Source organism: Artemia franciscana, chromosome 12, assembly GCF_032884065.1.
Source record: "Artemia franciscana chromosome 12, ASM3288406v1, whole genome shotgun sequence".
Classification (NCBI taxonomy): Eukaryota; Metazoa; Arthropoda; class Branchiopoda; order Anostraca; family Artemiidae; genus Artemia; species Artemia franciscana.
Window position 1 is genome coordinate 23,941,292 of NC_088874.1, and position 26,331 is coordinate 23,967,622.

A 26,331-nucleotide genomic window follows, 5' to 3' on the forward strand; every position below is an offset into this window, starting at 1 on the left:
TCAAACTGTGGTACGCGTACTCCTTGGGGATAGACAAACATTTTTAGGGGGTACGCGGCTGGCCAAAAAAAAAATAAAACAACCCTTCAACTCTAAGAGGCAATTTTCTTTATATGTTAGCTATAGTTTACTTAGTACCGGTAACTGAGAAGGGACACCTAAAATGTTTTATGTGTAAAAAGAGGTACAGTGTTAACCGCTGGCCTACATCATTACATATATCATGTATATACAGTATTGATGTAGCGATATGTAAAGTCTATATGATACCCCATCATTTCGATTGATGGAGTTTTTCCATTGTTCATAATTCCAAAAATATCAATTTTACTCTTTCATAGTCTATGGCCATTCTAGGTAATGACACATTAATTACTTGACCAATAGCAACTCCTTGTTCCCCAAACCAAATGGCATGTCTGACATTTTCATAATGTTACAGAAAGTAGAAACTTGTTTTCGAAGGTTTGCGCGGGGATTTCTATTTTTTTCAAAAACTGAAATGAGAAAAATCTGCAAGAACTTTAGTACTTAACTGAGAGTTGCTTTATTTAATAATTTACATAAACCATATCGGATTGTCTGAGGTAGATATGCTGAAACGGCTTTTAGCGGATCAACAGCAAACTTTCATGGAGTGATTATGCCTTTCCAAGTACTTCAATTTGGTACAGACCCGTGAGACAACTCTTATAAGCGCACGAGCTCAATTCCAGAAAGTGTCAGATATGCCCTTTAAATTTTAGGCATGACCAGGTTAAAATATAAAAAAGTAAAAACAATCACCCAGGTTTATTTCACAAAACTTCTCGACTTGCAAAATATTCAAATGGAATCTGCCGTTTTCTTTGGCAACACTGCGTAGAAAATACGCAAAATAAATACTTTTGTTCTTGAGTCTAAAGTCATTCTTCACCACTATCAGCACTCTTTCCCTTCCTTAATCGAGGACTGCGTCTTGGACTGCCCTTCGGACTTTTATCTAAAAGAAAATATAATACAAGTGCATTCAACCTAATTCGGTCTACATATAACATATACATATAACATAGATAAACGCAGTATAAATTCAATAAATGCTAATAAACTCAGTTTGTGGTTTCATATTCAATCTAATTTCCTTATTTGGAAAATAAATAACAATTACAATCAAATAGAGTCGAATTCGTACAAAATTCGTTAGCATCCCGGGGAAACTAGGAGCACATTAGCATAGTTTGTCAATGTCAGAATCACTGAAAATTGATCTTCCCACCGCTGTTCGAAGACCAGGGAATGGACATTGCAGAATTTGGTAATATTCGGAAAAACATAGCTCTTTTCTACCAAAACGATTTCTTCACCCTTCCCAGGAAAACTTTTTGGGGCTTCGTCCTCCACAAAATCTCTGCTGTTTCCCTTGGGTCCAAAAGCGGTGATCAGGGTTCGGACAGGTCGGTTCGTTTCAAATTATAGGCTCTGTCCTATTTATATAGGATTTCCCGAGCCCAAATATAGGATTCGGAAATATTCGGGATCAGATCGGTGGTAGATGGCGTGGAATGCCTGTTCACGTGAATTCGTCATTTCTCGAGTTTCTGCATTTTTTTTTTTTTTTTTTTAATCAGATACACATACTGTGCCAACGATTGACTGATACAGGTAAACTACCTGGAATCACTCTTGCTGCTTCTTGGGCATCAATTTCGATATGAGGTCAGTTTTTCTCTTTGTAAGAGACTGCTCCATTCTCGCAGATTCTACCATCTGCTCTCTTTCACTTGTTCTGGACTTCACAGCACCTTCGAGCAAAGAAACAGCTAGGGCAATGTCTATGGAACTCTTGGACCCGGCAGCCTTCTTCATTCTATCGGTCACTTCTTGAAGTAGAGTATATGCTACTGTTCTCTTTTCTCTGATGCTCTAAGTTTTTCTTTTCGCTTTCCAAGTCTTCTATTTCTTTCTTTTTGTCGTGGACCTCCTGCAACTTCCACTTGTTGTCCTCTTCAAAAGCTCCTTTCTCCTTTTCGGATAGCTCTTCTTTTTTCTTTTCATGCAGATATTGTTGATACGGAGACCGTGCAGAACGTGCAAGATTCAACAGTTCTTTTGTAATAACAAACCGTTTTGGTTTTCCTCCATAAAGTCTCAACGTGTCATATACCATGAATCTCGCATCCAGAACGCGTTCAGACATTAATGCCTGGTCTTCACCGAGAATCCTACCAGAACGCGAGAACCCACACTCAGCATCTGCGTTGCCAGGCGATAAGGTCAGCATTGCTTCGAAAAGCTTGGTAAGTTCTGGGTACTTTGTGTCCCCACGCTCATTCACCAGTCCAAAGTAATGGCTCCAAAAATGATCGATCCGAGTAATGTCCTCACGGGGTTCATTTTCCTTTCGCAAAAGCAGCCACTCAGCCTGGGCGACGTCTGAGCTTGCTCCAATTGCAATCTTGCGTGCCATAGCCGCTATGTCTGCAATGCTTCTTGAATCCTTCATGTTGATCGGACTCAAAAACCGTAAAGCCTCTAGAAAACCATCCTTTTCCAGAGGACATTTGTTCAAAGTATGGCGAATCCCCGCAATAAAATGTTTTCGCACATTGACATAGAAAATGGCCTTGTATTTCAGTGTTGCTTTCTCACGGAAAGCTCGTTCCACATTTTCTGAAACTATGGGCTTTTCTGCAAATTTTCCAGCAAGGTTCAACATTTCCGGTGAGAAATTTTCAATCTCGGTCATGAAATCTGGAGTAAAGATCCGTCCGCAAAGCGTCACAACTAGTCTTTTGATCTCTGAGTTCAGATGAGAGGCTCTTCTTTCTGGAACAGTTGGGTGAAACTTATGAACAGTTCTGCTGAGGCTAGAACAAACTCGAGTTGGGCCTTCATCATCGGACTTCTGATATAGGCCACAATCTTCAGAAATTTGGAAGTGGACAGAGGTTTCTTCAGCTTTTTTTTTCTCTCGGCATGAAGTTCAGGAAGTACTCTGAGATTGCCGGCAACTGCTGCATGATTCTAGCAAGGGCACGTCCGATCGTCAGCCAGCGGCTTAGGACATGCTATATGAAAGCATTCTCTGGTACTCTTACTTTCTTTTGGCACTTTCAATAGTCTTCACAACGTGAAGGCCAGCCGTCAAAAAATGAATGCACAAGAATAACAAAGTCGGGACTTTCTTCTCCGAACACCTTTCAAGAAAGCGTTATGGATTTTTCAAGTACCAATATTCAACATTCCCTTTCTCATCCCTTTCTTTTTTTGGCATTGAAATTGTTCCAAACGCCTTTGTTGACGTTTGGTCCATCACTTCCAAGCGTAATCAGTTTTTCAAGTGGCAGCTGATTCTGCTCAATGGCTGACATAATCTTCCTACACAGATCATCACTTGTCGCGTGGCCCATAAAACTTGTGCATAAAAGTCTGCTCTGGATTTCGTTTCCATACGAGGACGAATATTGAACACGTATCTGTAACTCTTTCATACCAGCGTTGTTGGTTGTCTCGTCATATTCTAGCAAAAGATATGACTGAATGTCCTTCACAAGCACTTGCTTACAGTAAGGATGCAGCGCATTGGTGATCAGATACATGAGTTTCTTCATACACAGGGACATTCCGTCGGAGATCTTACCGGGGAACATCGCATGGAAGGTTGCGACAATATGGTCTGAAAAGTTAGCAGACATGGAACTCTGTACCGTCTGAAGTGCCCATATTAACTCAGCTTTATAAGCGGCATCACGCTCACAAAACATGTTTGTACCAACTAACAGTTTATCCTTGGTTTTTTCATCAACTCGAGATTGGCCATTCAGGTGAAGCTATAGTGGATGTAGTTAAGCAGTAACTGCGGCTTTGTGTTCTGCAGATCGCAGATGTTGGTTTACTCCTGAGCAACCCCAGCTGTGCAACCAAAATTTTTCAAGCAGAGTTTGCAAAAGAACGAATACTGGTCGTTGCAAGTGTTACACCATTCACCAATCTTTATACCGCAGCAATCCGTCTTAGCAAGCCATGAACTATTAAACTTGGTAGGCCCCATACGTAATTACCAAGCATCACCTACAAAATAGCATCCCGAGATTAAAAGACCAAAAAAAGAAAAAATATTGATATGTCCAAAACTGGGCCGTATTCACATCAGCCTTTAAAATAGCGTTCAGGCAGGAAACGCATAAGTCGCAAGAACCCCAGTCTCATTAAGCAGATACTGCTAGCCTGTATACTGATCTTTGCTCATTTCGGACAGGCCCAACATGACAAAAAAAAAACATAGGCTACTAAGTGAACACAACAGCTCAACAGTTGTAATTAATTATCGACCTACACCGAAAGACTGCACAGTCTGCAACAGAGTCAAAAGCAAAAAGAAAAGCACATCTTGGCTTACTTAAAGAGAAGTAAAAATTGTAAATCATGAGCAATGTTCTTATTGCTCTTCAGCCGAAAATATAGGAATAATAGGATTTTAGCCAAAATATAGGCATTTTATAGGAGTGCATTAGAATATAGGAATTTATTGGAATTTATAGGCGAGTCCGAACGCTGGGTGATGCATAAGATTATGGGGCTTTGCTTGAACTTACTTGACATTAATTTTATGAATGAACATGATGTTAAAACACGTTTGTATTTGGCAGATCCGACCAACCCGCCAGTGAGCTGGTTCTGCAACGCCTATAATATACAATCTACAAATACAAAATCGACAAACAAATCGATATACTAGAACAGAATTTTCAGATATTTATTGCAAAAATGTCAAACCCAAGGCCATATCCAGGATTTTGTTTTAGGCGTTGTTTTTATGGGAGAGGGGGGTTGTTTTTTTCGGGGAGATGGAGGTTGTTCTTTTTCTTCTGGGAAAGGGGGGCTTAACAAGCAAAAACTGCACAAAACATATCAAACGAAAATTGGGGAGGGTTCAAACCCATTAACAACTACCCCTCCCCTTGACATGGCCTTGGCCAAATCCACCAAATGGAGACATATCACAGTGACTTATGATTAGTAAAAGAATCCTGCCGCAACAATCAACATTGTAACTATCCTACAGACTACAGACCTATCATACAAACTGTAAATTCGTGAAGTTGTTTATGTTTAGAACCAACCTTCAAATCTGTTTCGGCAATATTGCCGAAGAATATTCCATAGACTGGAATATGGTTGACTTATTCATACTTTTTACTTTTAATCTCAGTTTGCACTCCAAACTACAAAAATCTACAGAATCAGTGACGTCAATTTACAAAAATTAGGGGGGGGATTGATTTTTTTTCTCATTTTTTTTTCAATGAAAATACCCAAAAAGGTACTTTTCAAAATCTAGGGGGAAGGGAACCTTGAGAGCACCCCTCCCCCTATTAACGCGCCACGGGCAGCCAAATTAGAGAATAAGGAATCCAATCATCAATGAATTTATAATTCCTAAAAAACTTCGAAAATTGGTATTATTTCAAACAAAATTATTTAACTTTTCCTGCTAGTTACGACTTTAATATCCAAAACCAAAACACACACCTTGAATAATTAAAACAAAAATTAAATGTAATATTAATATATTTGAAAATCCAAAGAACATAAGTGTAACATGAAAGGGTGCCAAGAAGAAAAAAAAAATGAAAACGTCCTTAAAACAAAAGCAATGAAAATACAAGGATTTTTGAAAAATGAAGAAAAGGAGAAAAGAAACGAAGAGAACATTTAAGAATCCAAATTATTAATAAATTTTTGTTTCCGACAAATAGTCTTGGTCTCAAAACTTAAATAGGTTGTGTTAGATGAATTAAAATACAAATTATTCAATTTTCTTGTCCTCTCCAATTTCGACATCCAAAGTCAAAACACATTCCTTGAAAAATTAAAGCAAGAAATAGATATTAAAATTATATTTTTGGAAACCCGTCGAATATAAGTGCACAATGACAGAGTAAAAAAGAAGAAAGAGAAAAAAAACAAAGAAAAGGGAATAAATAGAAAAGACAATTCAAGAACAACAGCATTAAAAATATAGTGACATTTGAAAAGAAAAGAAACGAGCAGAACTTAACCAAGTAGATTGGCCCATTTGTGTACCAGGTTATAATGGCACCAATTCACGAAAATGTTGGGGATGGGCGCATTTTTTCAAATCGTGGGGGGATAATTTTGTTAGGATTTTTCAAAGAAAAAACAAAAACAGGTACTTTTCAACGAAAAAGTCGAAAATATATTTTTTTAAACCTAGCAGGGGGTGTAGAACAAAAAGAGGACAAATACCTCTTTCCCCAATTGGCGCAATTGTTAGGTCAGTTAGGTTTACCAAATTGGAAAAGTACTCTATGCCCAATATCGTAACTTTAGAAGGTACTTGGCAATCCAGAAAGAACAGCGGATTCTCGATTTTTCACGCTTTGTCAGAAGTTTCTAGAATGGGCATACTTATAAGATATTTGGAAGAGAAAGAGCGGTGTAAATACTTGTCAGAAGTCGACAGCTAAAACACCATATAGTCCGCAGCTTGGCTATACTGATTGCCACTTTGATCCTTCTTCAGAATTGAACTTTTGTAATCATTTTTTTAATCAGGCTAGTAAGTTCAAACAGATTCTTTCTGTTTTTGGTAAGATTTTGGACGACAAAATCCATACAAATTTATCCAAATTCCAATTCAATCTAGGCGCCAACCTAGTGGACAATACAAGTACTAACCTTTGCACAAATTCCCATAATATTTTCTAAATGACTGCAACAAGAGCTGTTAGTAAAAGCTGTTGGTGCAACAAAATATGCTTCAAAGTTTTCGTGGCATTTATTATAAATCGATATAGGCGTTTAAGACAGGGTTGGTCCAAATAAATTGGAATATCACTCATTTCTCTCGAGCAAAATCATTGACACAAACCGTCAGAGTCAACAAAAATAAGGATATGTTCCAAACAATACTGCATAGTTGGAGAGCAATAAAATACTCCAATATATGCAGCCACAATAGACCTTCAAATGTGATTGACCAATAAATTCTGATTATTACAGCCCCCCCCTCCCAGCGACAAGCTGCGTAATATGGACATAAAGATGGATAAATTAGAGCAAATGGAGTAAGGACGTGATATTTTCTATGAATTTTCCCCTTGAAAAGTAAACGGGTACAGTTTTCTGATACATACATCCCAAAAAATAAGTTTAACAGATAGTGATTCCCTGCAATTTCGTTACATATCAATTTTGACAATTTTTTTAGAAAAGATGTAGTTCCTGTCATTTAGTCCTACAACATATATTTCCTTTATTGTAACTCATCTTTCTTGTACTCATTATGAACTGATCATCTGAGCACAAAGGAGCAGAAAATAATAGCGAAGATATATACAATGTAAAATATTAGTGTCACAATGTAAATAATTACTCCAGCTACTACACATTAATAGCTTAACTGGTTTAATAAGAGGCTTAAGAATGCAAAGGCTCAGGAAATTTACGTAAGAACTGAGGAAAACAGATTTTACTGGTCTCAATCTATTTAGAAACCGATTGGAAGAGACCACATCTTACTCTCCACTATTAGTCCATTTATTTGTAGATTAAGCCCACGCCTTCCTCTCAATATGAAAACACTGAAGAAATGAGCGAGATCTTAAATAAAGGAGCGAAAAAATAAAATCTCCTCTACCGTCAAAAACAGTCTTCGCTGTTGTATTAAAAGTTTTACCCGTTTTTTTTCGATACTAACTCTCCTTCCAACGCTGTGGTAGTAGGATAGATTGATGCTCTTGTTGGCAATGAGGGGCCCAGGGATCAGTCCCCGCTACAGCAAGTTTAGGCGACAGGCTTGCTACTGCCCCCGTAAAAAAGACCCAGCAACTGAAAAGTCAACTCAAACCCTTACGAGCCAGCAATTGCTCTGGTAGACCTTTAATCCTTTTTATCCTCTCTTTTCAAACAAAATCCATTCCGAGTCTGTAACCGGATATTCACAGCCACTACAGCAGTATTAAAAACCCTGCATAGATATGGCGATAATCAAATATAATCAAGTAACTAATCAGCATAAATTGATTATAAATAAGTCTTGCACCTAAATCCATGGAAATCAAAACGTATACAAAAAAAGGTAAAGGATGCGGCACTAGACCCTTAAGGTCCGACCGTCGGTGCTGATCTCCGTCTCAAGGCTCTTCAGCCAGGAAGTGCAATGGGGGGATGAGGGCCAGTCATCCTGTGCTGTTTTCAGACATCCTTCCTGTTTATCTTCCCCAGATTTCTCCAGATACCCATTTAGAGCTGGGTCGACTCAAACGTATACAAAAATACAGTTCAATCAGATTACGGGAAATGGCTCCGTGAATCAAAGAATACTAATATGAATAAGCAAAACAGAGTGTTATTAGTGCTATTCACCTTACTTGCGATACTAACCAAAAAAGTGAAGGACCCCTATTACTGTTATTCATCAATTCAGACATGACACTTTAACTTATATGAATACCTACTTATTTGCTGAAGAGTTGCCTTTGGAATCCAGTCATAATCAATCCCAGAAGTTTGTTTGTTCTTCTGTGCATCTGAAGAACGGTTGCCACTCATTCTTTTCTTTGTATACGAGCCAAGGAATTGCTGTCCAGCAACCAAGGCAAGGATAACAACTGATGCCATAATCAGATATAGAAATATCATTTCTGTATCAATACCTTCGCTGAATTCAACAATGTTCATGGTCTCGTTGAAAACGGTATCACGGAACATGCGTCCTTCCTAAAAAAAAGAATTAGTTCATTGCTTAACTAATATGAGAAACAGAACTAAAATTCTTTAAGATTTTAAAGATAAGCGGTTGAGGAAGGACAATATAATTTCCAGGAGATTTTTACGATTCGATACTAGGGCTGGTTCATTATCTTTCCATTAGGTCCCCAACCATCACCTTTTGGTCATCCAGAATCACTGAAACAAAAGAAATATCAGCTAATTGATAATTCCGAGTGAGTAGGGCAATTCCGAAGTTGATTTTTGCCGGCTGACGAATTTTCGAGGGATGTCCGTACCCCTTTTCAAAATCTTCTTTTTCTGATTTCAAAATATTTTATATTCGGATCAAAGAAATGTTACGATTTCTGAACAAACATTAATTGGGAATTTGTCTCACTAGGCAGCACCTGCAAAAACTATTTTTTTTTGTTTGTTTGTTTTTTTACTATGGGCTTTGGTTTGTTCATAGCTAAAGATTACTGCAATCTCCCCCCCCCCCCCAAAAAAAACGATTTTACAGCCTACGAAGTTGATTTTTCATGAAAATATCGTCCCCACATTCTGAATTTGGTTCCTTCAAAATGAGTATTTTGTAATTGTTTCAGTTTTATTTTTGTCTTGACGAAATTGCGAAAACTCCACAGTGAAAGTCAAAACAACATTGTGACATAGCCCCTCCCCAGTATAACTATGAGATACACCAATGAACAGACTAAAAATGGAGTGGGAGATTTGTAACAAGTTATGACAGATTTTAGAAAACTGATTATCAAGTAAGAAAAAACTATGAATTTTGCAACTTTTGGTTTCAATGCCAGGATAGGCTCAGACAGGATGATAACGAGAATTCGATTTTTGCTACAGTAATTCAAAATAACAGTAATGCTATACAGTAATTCTGAAGGGTATGCGCTTCCAATACTCAAATCACACTCAGTGCATACAGGTTTTAGACCTGTTGAAACAGGTTTCAACAACCTGTTTCACAGCAAATTTCAACCTTTAGTTCAATATAAAGGAAAAAAATTATTTATTTATTTGAAAACCCGTCATACAGAATCAAGAAGACGGAGCAGTAAAAGAAAACAAAATAATAAAACACTAAAGACAACAATTAAACGTTTCAAAAAATACAAGACAAGCAAATATACGAAAGAAATCAGAATAAAAAAAGACTATAAGTGAACGAGTATAGTTTAAATAATATATGTGCAGAAAAAAAAATCTTCATAAACGGTGATATTACTATATATGCTGCAGAACAATAACGTTTAGACAATCTTACAAAAATTAAATTATTATTATTGAAAAATATTGAAAAACTCGTCAATTAAACAAACAACAAAACGGAGCATAGGAAAAAAGAAAAACACAACACATCGCTGCTAAAGAATGTTGGACCAATCATTTAAATTTCCATCTATTTTTCTATTATGTTTCCCTATCCATCTGGCGACGGTAACCTCTGGGTCAGCAACCTTGAATTTCGCAATAGCGAGTGAATTTCTATACCACGGAGGCAGATGAAGCTGACACTTGACAGAGCGAAAGAACATGGATCGGGTTTTACTCTTATCAGTTTTAGTTCAGAGTTTGCAGAAGGATACGGTGTAGAGGATGTGGGGAAGGGCAACACCATTATATAAACTTGCTAGAAGAGGTCGACTGAATCGAAGTTTATAAGATACAATGGAAGCGTATGCTCCTGAGATTATACGTCCGATTTGTTCAAGAAGTTTTCGGGTGTGTAGGATAGAAGAAGCAATGGACAGACCTAGATACATAAGGTGATCTATAGGTTGAACAGAGCTAAATCCAAGCGTGATAGAAGGGGCAGAGGAATCTGTTTTCTAGTTTAACAGGACAATATCAGATTCAGTGGAGTTGAATTCAAGCCCAATTTTTTGATATTCCGCTTCAAGAATTCCAAACATTTCGGTGATACGTTGAAGAGTTCGATTAAGGTATAGGATGTCATCAGCATAGTACATCAAGCAAAGGTTTACAGAGGACAAAATCAGTGAAGGTGGGCAGAGATCTTGTGCTTCCTGCACATAGTTATTAAAAAGGTTGGGAGAGGTGACAGCTCCTTGACGGGTCCCTTTCTTGACTGGGATAAGTTCTCTACGTGGAATTGGGAGCATGCCTTTATCTGGGGTAGTTTCAGGCGGATACGTAATCTTGAATATATATCCCGGAAGAGAAAGAATAATGGCCAGATTCAATCCATGTTTACCACCTTCTAGAAGCATTGCTGCATGGATAAGAAAGTCAAACGCATGTCTGACATCATAGACCCCAAAAATAAGGCTTTTTCCAGACGATTCTGCATCAATCAGGGCATTTTCAGCAACGGTTAAAGCGTCAGCACACCCAGTACCTCGCTTAAATCCGAACTGGTGTAAAGGGGTATAGCAAACTTTTTCAAGCTCCCAATAAATAGTAGCTCAAAGACCTTGCAAAGGGATGAAGCTACAGTAATAGGGCAGAATGATGTACAGTGGACTTGGCAGAAAGCTCAGATTCGTAATATGGATACCATTCAGCTTCTAGAATGTCAGCTGAGGACGGTGACGAAGAAGGGGGTGATAAGGAGGAGACAAATTTAAATACCATATTTCGACCTTGTTTGAATTAATCTTAGAAGAGGCATCATACCTTTTTAAGATAATTTTTTTTAGGTTTTACGTAATCTTTTTTTTCTTTTGAAAACCTTAAGATTCTTTTTCTGCAGTAAATCTGAAGATGAAACAAAAACTGCTCTTTTGCAAAGTCAACAAATCCTTCATTTTGTAATTAAAATTTTAAATTTTTTAAATATGCTACATTAATTAACTTCTATTTCATTCTTTTGCGTTAGGCCTCCTTGATCACAATGGATTTCAAATAGGCTACTATTACCCACGCTCCCAATATTAAAGTTAAATGCTTCCGACCTCGGTTTCTTGCAATCCCCAACATTGTCTTTTAGTGAGAAAGCAGACACAGATTTAGTGATTAAATAGCAGAAACAATTACATTCAAAACTAGAGCTCAATAGTCTTGTCACAGGACATATTCTGGAAAATTAATAGATGGCATTAAAGTCTCATAGCAAAAAAAGTGAAAAAACGTTTTTTTTCTTTAGTGAAAAAAAGAAAGAAATAGAAGGCTCCATCTGAGTAGTCCCTATTGATTCAACAACGTTCACTCCGTTCTTTCGGCCCCACAACACCGTAGTCACACGTGTTGATAAAGACCAATGTTTACGAATGACCTGTGGTCTCCATACTAATTCTATCAACACTAATTTTGTCTGAGTTTTGTTAAATATTGTTTACTAATACTCTGTATGTGCATATTTCTTTTTTTTCTGCTTCTGTTTCAAGCTCCTATTTTCTCTAATTTCAAAAAATATGGCTTAATTCTGATTTACTCGGACAATACTCAGGCTCAGACATTAGACAACAAAACTTTACTGTCAGCATTCCAATTTACATACTGTCCATGTGGAATCAATTTCCATCCAACTTGAAAAAAAAATATTCATTTTTGGCAATTTGACTAATAAGCCATAATGATCAGAATAAGATTGAGAATCAATTGTCTAAGATATATCCTCTCCCTTCCCCTCCGAGGTTGGTCCGAAACACCCACCTGCAAAAATAATGTCTTAAAAATGCCTTTTTTAAATTTGACCCTCCCTCCCTTTTTTTCGGCATTGGCCCCGGCAAGTACACGAGGTAATACAAAAAGTAAAAAAATAAATATAAGTATCAATGTAAGAATAATCCTGAAACCAAATTAAGCATTATTTTAATGTTGATATATTTTTTTATAATGTCAAAAATTTTCTTCTAAGACAAAATGGACAAGTGACAGCAAGGGTAATATTTATCTGATAATCCCCCATTTTTGCAACAAATGATAATTCAAGAAATGATGAAAGGGTCTTTGAATTATTGTCTCTTTCTACTAAATCCCAAGGTAAGGATTCAATTGTAGGTGTTGCATATGAACCACTAAGTGGTTCTGTCCCCTTGCTTCTTCTGATTCTTATCAAACTACTGGATATAATGCTAGAACCTTAATTTTGAGCAATCAAAATGGGTAATTTCAATACAAATTTAATGGTTATGAGGTCACCACCATTTGTTGATTTTCTTCGAAATATGACCATTTTAAGATGGAAATAGAACTGTCTTGACATGGTCTTAATATATGGAAATATGGTCTGAGAAAGAATTTCTGGTGCACAACTACTTTCTGGCATTTATACAAAACTTTAAAATGATTCTCCAATGACATTTTTATAATGCTAATATAAAGAATAACAACTTGGAAACAGATTTAACTTGTAAAAAAAAAAAGAAAAAAAGATCTTGATCTTTTTATTGACCAAAAATTTCAAACAGGGACAGATCCAGTTTCGAGAACGCTGGACTATTTTCTTCCCTTTCGGGCTTATGCTTACAGAATAGTGAAACAGGCTTAAGAAAATACATTGCGGATGTAAACCAACAAAGTTGCAAGACAGTTTTTTTTTACCTAAAAATTATAGAAAATGAGTCTCCCTATTCTCTTTGGCATTATGTTAGACAAGCCTCCCTTGGTGAATAGGATCCCAAGAGAACTTAAAGACATGACTATATTTGCAAATTTTGATATAATTTCCTTTGTATTCAGTTTTGGTACTGGTTTGAAATTAAACCTCCTCTCCTTTTGCAGTGAATTAAAAGATAGAATTGAATTATTTGAGAAAAAGATAAGAAGGGTTAAAAAGCAGAAGTTTAAACAGCCATATAAGAAATAAACTGATATTCAAGTCTAGAGAATATAGATAACATCAAATGTAATACTTCCATTAGAACTGCGATATTTCACTTGATATACTTTCAAGAACATCTTATGACCCAAGAATGTTCTGTTTTAGTATATTTGATCCCTCGTTTGTCCCTTGATTTAATTAGAGTGCTTCTTCCTTCAACCAAAAATAACAATCAGAATTTCATTTTTTTTAAGAAGACTACTGAGATCCATTTCCCGCAGAATAAATAGTAAAAACACATTATTTGGGATCCCTAAATCAAAATTAAAAATGCATCAAATGTTGATATACTGGACATTTGGTAAACATATTAACCGTATAATCTATGTTTTAGACTTACCAAATCTCGGTAATTTAAGTTAATAGCCAAACTAAGAGGTCTTCCAGTAAAAGCATCAGCTGGAATGAATGAGTAGGCAACTGTGATTTCATTTGTAGGTTTGACGTCTCTATTATAACGAAGAGCAGAGAAATTCTGAACCACAAAAGAATGGTCTAATGGATAGTGAAAAGCGGCATCTACACTTTCAACAACAAAGTCATACTCGGCTTTGTTTGTAAATCCAACAAGAAATTCAACAATCTGGCCAGCTGGAAGCTCTATAACAAAGAAAAACATAACCTTACTTTATAATTTTTAAGTATCCATAGCATCTACCCAATCACGTGAGGTTATAGATCGGGTAGCTGAAACCAATATTTCTCAAGATTACTTTTACAATGAGGAGCCCATTTGGTTTCTGATTCTCAGAAGAGCATATACCCTGTTGTATTTCAAGTTTGGCAGACCAAATTGAAATTTCCAGGATGGTTTTTGTGTATGTGCGGAGGGTTTGGGATATTAAGAACTTCGTGCTTGAAGGAGGGGGATATCCTTTCTCTGGCCCTTACAATAGAGTCCACGTTTTTCATTCCTTTTTATGCCAGTCATCTGACAGACTCTATGGTTGGCAGTCAACAATGTATTTAACTGTAGTTATTTGAGCTTTTTTACATTTTAGACTAATAAATGACTTATTTATTGTTCCTTCAAATTACCTTGCACTTCAGGTGGAAGAATAGAGCTCATAACGTGCTATACCTTACATTAATTGGTAGCTTTGACCAAATACAAGGATTTTGTCCTTGTGATACACTACGATCACCCCTAGGACCCCCTTATAGCTAGGACCCCTTAGCTATAAGTTCAGCTAGTAAGGTTCAGCTAATTCCCGGCTGCACAAAAACTCTCGATACAGCCAGTCTTTGTCAACTTGACACTTGAAGGCTTTTGTTGATTCACCCAGTGCCTTTTTCTCGGCGGATTGATTCCATTGTTTGTTTATTTGCTGGCTTTCATTTTCTTGATAATGTTGTCACTTAACTAGCTTTTTCAAATATCTCCTAGTCTGGTGGTACTTGATAAAAAGACCAGGAAGTATTTCTTGTTAATAATCGGATGAATTAAAATTTATGTCTCCACGTTTTCTTTGGTAAGTAAGCATAGGGAGTTTGGATGGTGGAGATGTCCCAAGGCATTTTCATCAGTACACTATCTGTCATGGTTGCTCTACATTGTTATATTTTGAAACTTTACAAAGGGATATTAAATCCCAAACGACTAATTGCTAAAGATTCTTCCAGCTTATTGCAGGGGTAGGAGAGGGATAAGTCCCTCTCCTCCATCCCATGTTTGTAGCTACAAGAAAACCAAAGTAACATGAATAAAGTTGATCTTGGATACTATGAGAGATTAGAGCACCATGTTTGCATACTTGTCAATTAGTCTACGAAACTGTTCTAGAAACAACAAAACGCATTGGCTAAGTTATTGGTTATAATCACAATATTGGCAACTCTGTCAATGAAGGTTTACTGGTAAGATTTGTCTATCGTCAGTTTTTAAAATGAAACAGATGAGCTACTTTTCTACTGAATTACATATCTCTTTGGTATGCTGAAGTATTTGATCATCTCTTTTTCAAACGAAGACAGTCATAAATAGCTAACCTGTTAGAAGAAGAAAAAAAGTAAGTAGACATTCTTTGTGAGGACAGGAGCAAAAAAATCTTGCCCCCTTTCCCTCAGACAAGAATCGCAAAGAAGTATTGCTGAAAGTTTAAGCTCGATTCTTCAGGCACGAGATAAAACAGAGCAGACTTATCAGAACTAATTATAAAATTCGTAATGTTTTTAATTAACCTTACTGACTGTACTCATAATGAGAAATACTTATTTGTCTTCAGGTTCGCATTCTATAACTATAATTAATTGTTTTCAGAGTTGAAGATTATTGATTTGCAGAGAGTTGAAGACACTTACCATTTACATAGGTAGATATTGATTCCCACTAGTTTTTCTGATTTAATGTTATTTATTTACAGTACCTGATTTTGTTCCGTTTTAATACGGCATGCACAAGTTTTTAACGAAATGAAGGCTTTCAGTTATCATACTGCAGTTGTTTGAAAAGTAATAGCCACCCTAATGGCATTGTTGGGAAAATATTAAAAAAAAACAAACATGATCATACCCAACATGTAAAAGTTATCATCAACGTGTCTTGTCAACATTGAAACTAATGACTACTCCACCCTCCTCAGAAACAAATAAATGAAATTTATTGAACTGATCAGAATTTGAAACTCCACGAAGGAAAGTTTTGCACCTGAATTAGTGACCCTAAAATGCAAACATAATTTTTGAAGCATGAAAAAAAAACCTTGGAAAATCATTTGACCCACACGAAGTTTTACCTATGTACACAAACTTTACAAGATTTTTGACCCCTTCCATAAAAATTCGGAATTTTTACAGCTATCTAAAATCTTCAAATTCTTGGAGAATATGCAGTTGAATTTACAGATTTTTGAAGCATAAAAAAAACTTCAAAAATCATTTGATGCAAGCAAAGTTTTTAAACATGTCTGGATATGTTTATAGCTTTCTGACAACATCCCCCTCCCCATAAGAATTCAAATTTTTGAAACTAATTAAAATCTGGAAATTCGAAGCGAAGTTGTCCAGCTAAATTTGGGGCACATAAAGTGTAAAAACACACATCCTAGAAGCACAAAAAAGACCTTCAAAACCATTTGGCGCAACATGTGTGCATATCTTTTTCCTCTTTTGACTACCTGCCTCTGGGAACTCAAGTTTTGGCAGCTATTTTTCTTTTCCTGCGATTGTTTGATGTCTAATAGCACACCCTTGCAAGCTATGCTTTTGCTGGGCTATTAATATGATATATCCTTGTTTTGATAACAAAATTTGTTCTACTACTAACCTATCCAGATCTTGGAAATATGGGACAGAAACTGTAACCCAGAATTTGAGATCTTAAAAAAGTAAAATGCAGTTTTTGAAGCATGAAAAAGCCCTGAAAGTCAGTGATCCATGAAAAATTTTTACTCTTGTGAACATGTTTCAACTAAACCACAAATAACTGCATAAATCTAGCCATAAATGAAAAAAAAAATTAATAAGATTTGCATACAATTTTAGATTTTTGCCTAAGACTCAATGCAATTTATCCATTGGCAAGGAAATTAATTCTGCTTCAATACTGCACTCAAAGAGTTTAAGTTACATTTGAGTCTTTCACAAATTCCAATTTGTAATTAAAATTGGTGACCTTTAAGAAGAAGCAGAAAATGATGAGTTATTTTCACATGAAAATACGTAAAATAATTATGCAGAATAAGTTTATATTTGACAATAGTTCCACAAAGAAAGTAGCCTTGCAACAAAGATCAAAATATGCTGGGTTTTTGAAAATAGTTGCTAAAATAAATTATTTCATTGTCCAACATTACTGACTTCTTCTAAAGACAACCAAGTAAAAATTTCTGGAAAAGTTCAAGTAAATCATTTATAAATTTCCAGTTTCAAAAATATCCAAACTAAAATTTATGACGTGGAATTATTTCGATAGTGTTTTCATCCACTAAGACATGTTTCATTAGCATAGATTTATCAAGAATACACACATGATTAGAAATTATTCAATAAGCAAGAATATAAATTGGGGTAAAAAAGACTTTCTGAAAACTAGAATGCTTAGACTATTTTTTTCCTCTTTCTAGAGACCCAGTTTAATTTCTTAATTGAGCTAAGAGTAATTCATCTTGCCTCGTTTTGTCACCAGTTCTCAAATTTTTAACGTATTATTTTTTCCAACTGCTGAATTCTTAAATACCACAATCTGTGCTAAATAATTATATTAATTAACTACCTAACCATACTTCAAATTACTTTTTATTTAAACAAAGAGATTTTATTAATTAATTAATTAATAACTTATTCTGTATAATAACTTGTTATCTTAAATTTTAATTTTTCCTTAATTTAATTTATCCTTATGTTTCTCTTTATTTAACACTTTTTATCATATCAGCTTAAATAGAAACAGACAAAGAACAAGGGCTGGATACAAGAATACTTCAATATAAGCTTCATATAGAAAAAAGATGATCTTCAACATAAACTATAAAGAGACGACTAGGAATTATATACAAAGGTAGGGGGGAGTCTAGACCTTAAGGTATTATCAGCCAAAACAGTTTTCCAGTACAGCACTTTTTCAGTTGTCAAGTGTATAACTTAATAAAATTTCAAGTTTTCACATTGTTGCTTAATTTCTTTAGAAAACTTAAATCAAGTAATTTTTTGCAGGTTTTATCCCCTCCCAAAGAGACACCTTTTTGAAACGCCATCTCTTCTGCTACTGATAAAGGGTACTAAGAATCAAAAAGTTTGTCAGCATGACACCACTCTTAATGCTCTATGACTGCTGTTCTGACGAGATTGCCCAAGAAACAAAAAATCAACAAATGAAGATACATCTATTTAAATAATTGACTGAACAAAACAACATATTGAGACAAGATGCTGCTAAAGTTTATATGAATTTTTCTAAAACCAACTAATTGACTATAAGCTGTTTCTAGTAATTATCTAATAAATGCATTGAGCATAAAAACATTAGATATATTTAGAAAAAAAGCAGCAGCTTTATAAAAAGGGAGTGGCCCTAAAATACAGGATAAGTTTGGCATATTTAATGTTATCATTTTGCTGTACAGGTAGTTCCTAACCATTTGAAATTTTAATGTTGGTCTTAGCTAATATCAAACATATAAGTACTATCAGTCTTAAATCTTAATAACCAAACTTTTTACCTTAACTAAAGGATTTGCTCCCCTTCTCCATTATTTCTTTTATTCCTCTCCCCCAAATTGATCCAAAGGATCTTCCACATAAACTTTGGTAACTTTTGACTAAAAACTATCTTTTTAAGTTTCATTCCCCTTGAAAGAAACAGGCAAGGGAAAGGGGGAAGCATTTGACAAATTTTTTACTCTTTGTTTGGCATTTTCTTAGTAAGAGTAGAGTTAAGTAATGAGATCAACAAAGATTACCATTAACCATTAGCAAAAACAGATCAAGCATAACAGCCCAGAACATTAAAATCAGTTGAAGGAACAAACTAAAATTATTACAATAATTTCTGATCTATGGTGACATGTCTGCACACAAGACTTCCCATAGAAAAAAAAATTGTTCAGACTAATTCCAAATACAAAATCTATTGATGTGCTTGAGATTAGTTCCAAAACAACAGATTTTATAACTAAAATAAAAAAAAGATCATTGTAATGTATCTGTCCTGAAATATTTGGCAGCATAGTACATTAAGCTTTGGGGGAATTAAGCAGTGAAGTACTAGTTATTGTTGACGCCATAAGAAAAATCCTAGAATCTCAGATCTTGGACATACATAGCTTATGCTCAAACATCAGTTTTAAATGTAGCTTATAATAGAAAAGTTTGAGATAAAAACAATTACACAGAAACCAAATCAAAATGCTGCAATATCTTTGACTGAAATTTTTGTGAACATGAAAATTTATTTGCTCTAGTTAAAGATCCATAAATAAATTAGAAAAAAGTGGCATATATTTTTACCCATATCATTTGTCAATTTTGGCTTTGTGAATAAAATTGTAGTGTCAACATCCTGAGATGTAGAAGGCCCTTCGTCCCCTTCTTCCCCTGTTGATTCCAAGTCAGTCCCATCATCATCAACATCAGCCTCTTCAGTTTCTGCTATAACATCATCATCATTCTCAATTTCGTCTTCATCTGCTCGAACAAAAAAACTGCTCTGACCTAAAAAAGATGACATTCTAAAATTTTATCTTAATTTCAATTTTTCATTTATGTATTAAAAAAAAGAGAACTACCTGCCTAAATTTTCCTAAGTACACAAAAGCAGGGATACATACAAAGTGGATAATAAAATTTGTGTGGTTGAAGCTCATCCCAAATTTAATATGGTGTTTAAGTTGTTCCTGGTGTACTGAGAATATCCACTTTAGGGCACTTAAAGTATGGTTCTGACTTTATAAAGACAGTTTAACTAAGAGCCAATTAAAGTTCAAAAATTACATTGCTAACAAATACAATGGGATTTTGAAAATTCTGAATTCTACATTTAGTACACAGAAGTAAATGACCCCTTAGCTCTGAGTATTAATGAATGTTTAGTGATTGATGTAAAATTTCCTAGGTCTACAAATATTATTAGAATTGTTGCAGTGTATAGAAGTCCTAATGTTAATGAGTTATCTCAAAACAATAATGCAAATCTATTACTGTACAGTATCTTCCCAATGTTTCAACAGTTAATGCAGGGGTATTATTGGTGAGTGATTTTAACCTACCTTCCATTAATTGGAAAAATCAAATAACCTCCCTTTCTGATCAATCATTTGAGCATCATTTCCTTCAAAATTGCAGGACAACTACCTATGCCAACACATTCAGGAGCCTACACAACTGGGATGATTTGACTCCTTCTGTCCTTGATTTGGTAATAACAAAATCTCCTGATGATGTTTGGAATATTGAAATCCTACCTTCATTAGGAAGAAGTGATCACACCATTCTTAAGGCCTAGCCAAAGTCCAAGCATTTTACTCCCTAATCAATTCTTTTCCTTAGGCGGCAACTTGGTCAAATTCAAAGATATCAGTTTTCTTTGTCACTTCAATTAAAACACAAGAAGGTTGAACTTAAGGGATTTCTCACTCAAAATTATGATTAGGTACAGGCTATCCTTAGCAATTCTTCTTGTAATTATTTGTACAACATAATTTTTTATATGTATTTATTAACCAACAGTTTGATGTCTACATGCTACTTATTCTCTAGACTCTGTTCAAACAGGTTACAACTAACTAATACTTGACTGAATTGCTCCTGAACAATCCAAGTGGTTAGTCCCTTGGTGTAATTTATGCATTCTCACATGCTCTGATTACAGCTGGATTTAATCTATTGAGGGGAATTTTTGACTTCAGAACACAAATATGTAAAGTATTTGAAGCCAGGAAGTATACATTATAGAAATAAGTTTCTGATTGTTGAATAGAAATTTTTTGCTCTATTTTTTTATACCCCACAACAAAAGTGTCAAGTATAGCAATCTAGAATGCAAACCCAAAACAAGGTTTTATAATTATTTTGTAATTATAAAAAAATAATTGTCAGCTTTAAGATTTGATTAGATCAAAATATTCATTAGATTTGTTTATTTCTATTGACATAAAAACTGCCAAAATAACTAATTCAGGAATGTCAGGCAAACTCCAAATGTTTAACATGGGAGGTATAGGAAAATTCCTTGATAGTCTGTCCTGCCTTAAACTGTTGTTAAAATGTTCAGGTGATGATTCTATTCCTCAAAAACAGATCCTTCAGTATAATTACACTAATGGTGAATATGAGTCTTTCTGAAATTTCATTTTATCACTACATATCATGGAACAGTTGAAGGAAAACAAATACACTGTTAATGAGGTATTTGAGCTGATTCATGAAGCTTTGATAGTGGGTCAAGACAAGTTTATTTGTAAAAATAGGCAAAGTCTTCCTCAAGACATTCTACAAGCTATTAGAGAAAAAATGATCAGTAGCATAAGCATATTAAAATAAGAAGCACTGAGTAATGGATAAGTTATAAAAGAGCAAGAAATAGAGCAACTTGGCTTCTTTTGTCAAATCATGAGTCACTTGAATCTTCTATCATTGCATCAACTTAAAGTTACCCAAAAAGGTTTTGGAAATATATAGGAAAAAACAAACTTCATCCATTGACCTGGAAACACAGACACAAATAGACAATAACAATGAAAAAGCTGAGCATTTTAATAAACTTTTTTCAGCTGTTTTTACACAACCTCACAGTGGAGCTCCTACTAATCCTGTTTTTTCTACTAATTTCTCAATAGATTTTGATGATTCTAACTTTAATGATCAACAAGTTTTTGAAGTCCTGAAGCATCTTGACACAAATAAATCACCAGACATTCATGGATTTTTGAACCATATGATCTAAGAACTTGCAAAAGTACTCACTGAACCACTGACATATTTGTATAATCTGTGTCTGGCATCTGGTACATGCCCTATGGCATGGAAAAAAGCAATAATTAAACCCCTGTATAAAAGTGGCGCAAAAACAATTTAAAACTATAGACCGATATCAAACACATAATTTTTTCCAGAAATATGGAAGAACTAATTGTCAAGAGAATACAAAACTATTTTGAATCAAATCTTCTTTGGCATGGACCTCAACATGGTTTCTGTAAAAAACATTCATGTAATACACAGCTTTTGGAAGTAGTTACTGACTTCCATAGAATGGCAGATAAAAGTTTTATGTTTGGTTGCATTTATATAGATTTTTCTAAGGTGTTTGATAAAATCTCCATTCTGCTTTTACTTCAAAAGTGTGAGGTACATTACCTTGGTGCCAGAATGTTGAATTGGATGTTGTTGATTACCTAACAGGCAGGACACAGCAAGTGATTGTAGGTCATGCTTTGTCCTCTGCTGAGATGGTTTTAAGTGGTGTTCCACAAGGTAGTTGCAATGGTCTAGTACTTTTTTGCATTTTCATCAATGAGTTGCTTCTTGTTGTCCACCATTCCATAGTTAAAATGTTTGCAGATGATGTGAAGCTTTACTGCTCCTTGACAAATTCAGATGAAGCTTCATTGCTTCAAAAAGACTTGGATACAGTGCACAATTGTACTGTCAACTCTTTGTTTGTCAATAAAAATAAGTGTAGGGTCATCCATTACTTTTGTAAAGTAGAACAAAGTTACCATTACCATCTTGCTGGAAATTCAATTTTACCTTTTGAAAATGTGTGTGACCTTGGTGTTCATTTTGATTCTAGTCCTAGGTTTGCCAGGCATGCCTCTGAAGTAACTTGTAAGGCAAACTATCAGCTATTATGTCTTAGATACAATTTCCCATAAGCTGAATCTCTATTCATTGATTGCCATTTATAAATCAACAGTTTAATCTATGCTTGAATACAATTCATCAATATGGTATCCATTGAATAAAAAAGACAGAGCAAGGGTTGAAAAAATACAGCCAAGAGTAACTAAGCTTGTACCATATTTGAAACATTTGCTGTAGGAATATAGACACCATAGGCTAGGATTGCCAAGTCATCAATTCCAAAGGGTTAGGGCAGACATTATTAACATATTCTATATAATCAAGGGCATTGATAATATAAGTACATCACAGTTCTTCATATTTAATGACAATAACAGGACCTGTTATCACCCACATAAATTGTGCCCTTCACTCCCAAGAAGGAAAATAGGCCAACATCCATTTTATAGCAGGGTGTGGAAGCCATGGAATGACCTTCCACCTGAAACATTTCTAACAGATGATATAAACAAATTCAAAAACAAAACTAGCAGAAACATATTTTCGTAGTATATCATATTTAAATCACTTATAGCATTATTTGTCTGTGTTTTTTGTAATTGTTATTTTACATAGATTTGTATGTGTGCATTATGTTGTCAGCATTGTCATAACTTCTTTTTATTATGTTTAGTGCAACAAGCTTGAAAGCTTACCACATTTAGAATTAATAAATAAAACTATAAAATATAAACAATGCTGCCCTGTAATTTTTAGCTACATCAAACTAGAGTAGATCAGAGTACCAAACAGTGGTCACCTAAAAAAAAAACCTGAATTACCAGTAAAACTATTGCAAACAGTATTACTGGGTTTTGTATAAAGTGAATATACCACTCAATGCCTTTTTTTATGTTCTTTACAAATATAATAGTCACTTCTACTGGAAATTCAGATTTAAGCACTTTTTGACCTCTTAAAAGTGACCTAAATATGGGGTCATTACAAATCTGTAATAGTTTAGAAACAAATTTGGGCTATATATTTGCACATCAGGGGGGGGGGGGGGGGTAAAGCATGGCATATATTAAATATGTAAACTAACCATCGCTGTATTTAATATAGTTGAATTTATAGCAAACAGCATAACTGGCATTCTTAATAGCCAACTTTCATATTTTTGACCAAAAACGCATGCTTTTATTTAAAATTCAATGTCAAGGAAGAAGAAAACATCATAATATTGGAAAAATTAATTTATCCAAATTAATATTGGAAAAACAGTGCTTATGGATTATATAACATTTGAAAAAATTAGATTTATAATGAAACAGTAAGTTTGAGATCAATGTTATAAGGTATTTAAGGTTTGAGACCAATTTTCTTAGCCCTTTTTATACCCTATATTTAGGTCATTTTTAAGAGGTCAAAAAGTGCTTCAATCTGAATTTCTAGTAGAAGCAATTATTATATTTGTAGAGCATAAAAAAGGCATCAAGTGGCATTTTCACTTTATACAAAAGCCAGTAATACTGTTTGCTATAAATTTACCAAATTACCTTATGTCAAATTCCCCCATAAACCCTGCTACTCAGTATAACTTTTTTTTCAAGGACTTTTTTCCCTTTAGATATAAATAAATATAATAAATAAATCAGACATAAATAAATTTTCTTTAGATTGAATTTTCTTTAGATGTCCCTTACCAGGATTGCCTAAGGTCTCCAAGAATTCTAATCCTAATGTATCAGAGATATAGAGGAGATGTGATCATGGCATGCAAAATTTTCAACTCCAGTCACCTGAACCAGATCTTCACCCCCTCCCTGGCTAACAATTCAAGAGGTCATAGTCTAAAGCTTTACCTTTAGGTCTCCAAGAATTCTAATCCTAATGTATCAGAGATATAGAGGAGATGTGATCATGGCATGCAAAATTTTCAACTCCAGTCACCTGAACCAGATCTTCACCCCCTCCCTGGCTAACAATTCAAGAGGTCATAGTCTAAAGCTTTACCTGCCTGGATGTTGGAGAAGGGAACATGGCTTCTTTTCCATTCGGGTGGTCCCCCTCTAGAATAGCCTATCTGAGTATACCATCCAAGCTGAGACTCCCCACTCCTTCAAGGCTGGAGTCAACAGGGACTGGTAAAGGGCTGAGTGGAGGCTCAACTGGGAAGCTAAGCCACCATAATTACATCACTCACCACCAGCAAGAACTACAGGAGGATCTACCACCTTGTCTCACTGGCAAATGTGATTTAAGTTAATAATAAGTCTTTCTAGTAAACTTGAAAGGAAGATAAAGGTTCTCACCATGCAGAATGTTTAACTTTAATTATTCTGTATAGCCCTATTAGAAAGTATAAATTGCTTTGTTAACAAATTTTATTAGTTTCAGCTAGGGTACTAGACTTATACTAAGGTTTTTGGGTACCTTTGAATGCACCCCTCTGCTTAAAAATTAGCTTATCCTTTGATGGGTATTGAGAAAATTTGAGCTTGCCAGTAAGGGCCAGCTTAACAATCAGCATAATTCCGAAATTCTGGTGGAATCTCAGTTCAATACTTTCGATTTGACATCAAAAGCATACTTTTAGGAATTGTTATATTACCTCAGAAAATCACGGAGGGTCCTACAGTACAGAACAGCTCAAGAATAACAATTCAAAGTCAGTTCACCAACAAGAAAACTAGTCATACAATTTCTTACCAAAGCATGAGAGTATTGCAGGGCTAACAAAAAGAAATAAAAGTAAAGTATTCCTTTTGAAAATCATTTTAGCAGCAAGACCTTAGAAGACCCGGTTACACGTATAAGATTTTTAAATGCAACGCTAAAAACTGACCAATCATATGGAACACGATGCAAAATGATGAAAACGATAAAGATTAATATTCCTGGCATGAAAGTAAAAAGAGCATGCTAATTTTAATTTATATTGTAATTTGTGTTGCAGTTTCGAATTTGAATGATTCCAAAATCTTTTTTTTTAATTTTAAAAAAACAAAAATTGAATTAAAAAATTACAATCAAAGTGCGTCTTTACTGACCCATTGAGACGGAAGTGAGAAATCATGAAGAGTAGGCTACATGTTTCTGAACAGTGTTACAGAAATGCTTAGGTGCATGCGCTTAAGTATATTCCTAAGCACTTAAGCGCATCTTTTGAAGGGTATTTTGAGTAACTAATTATGTCCCGTATTTTTTGGCACTTTAATAGGAAATATATTTTTATCCCAAACTTCTTAAAACTACAACCACTTGCTGCTCATCACAGCATCGAGCCGCTTGGGGCGAGCACAGCTACGGATGTTACCCCTCCACCCCAATCCATTCAAAGCTCACCTCTTTAATACACTTCCAAGGAGTTCCAATTTCTTTTAAATCCTTTTTACAAACTCTTCCCACCCAATTTAGGGACTTACTTTTAGGTTGGCAATAAATAAGCGGCCAAAATGGAATATCTCAACCTTTACCACATTATAGCCGTTATTATTGGAATAAAATCTTGTATTTCGTTCAGCATACTGTTTGAAATAAGTCAAGCAGGTTGATTTTAAAGTCATCTGTGGTCTTTGCTGAGT

At 35.0% G+C, this 26,331-nt stretch overlaps 1 protein-coding gene across 1 annotated transcript; it reads right to left on the reverse strand.

Moving 5' to 3' along the window:
• Window positions 1-773: 773 nt before the first annotated feature.
• Window positions 774-25,603, reverse strand: LOC136033888 (translocon-associated protein subunit alpha-like). Its single transcript, XM_065714875.1, has 5 exons — window positions 25,457-25,603; window positions 19,472-19,675; window positions 13,866-14,125; window positions 8,463-8,724; window positions 774-982 (listed from the first exon to the last, which is right to left on the reverse strand). The coding sequence occupies exons 1-5, from the start codon at window positions 25,521-25,523 to the stop codon at window positions 906-908; spliced, it is 870 nt and encodes a 289-aa protein (XP_065570947.1). The 5' UTR covers window positions 25,524-25,603; the 3' UTR covers window positions 774-905.
• Between the last annotated feature and the right edge of the window lie 728 nt (window positions 25,604-26,331).

What these genes read in the sequence shown, in the direction of transcription:
- LOC136033888 (XM_065714875.1), bottom strand. Translation starts at nt 25,523, where the DNA reads ATGATTTTCAAAAGGAATACTTTACTTTTATTTCTTTTTGTTAGCCCT. An exon ending in TGCAATACTCTCATGCTTTG is followed by an intron (nt 19,676 to 25,456) that starts GTAAGAAATTGT and finishes CATCTTTTTTAG; the next exon opens with GTCAGAGCAGTTTTTTTGTT. An exon ending in AAAATTGACAAATGATATGG is followed by an intron (nt 14,126 to 19,471) that starts GTAAAAATATAT and finishes TCTTTGTTATAG; the next exon opens with AGCTTCCAGCTGGCCAGATT.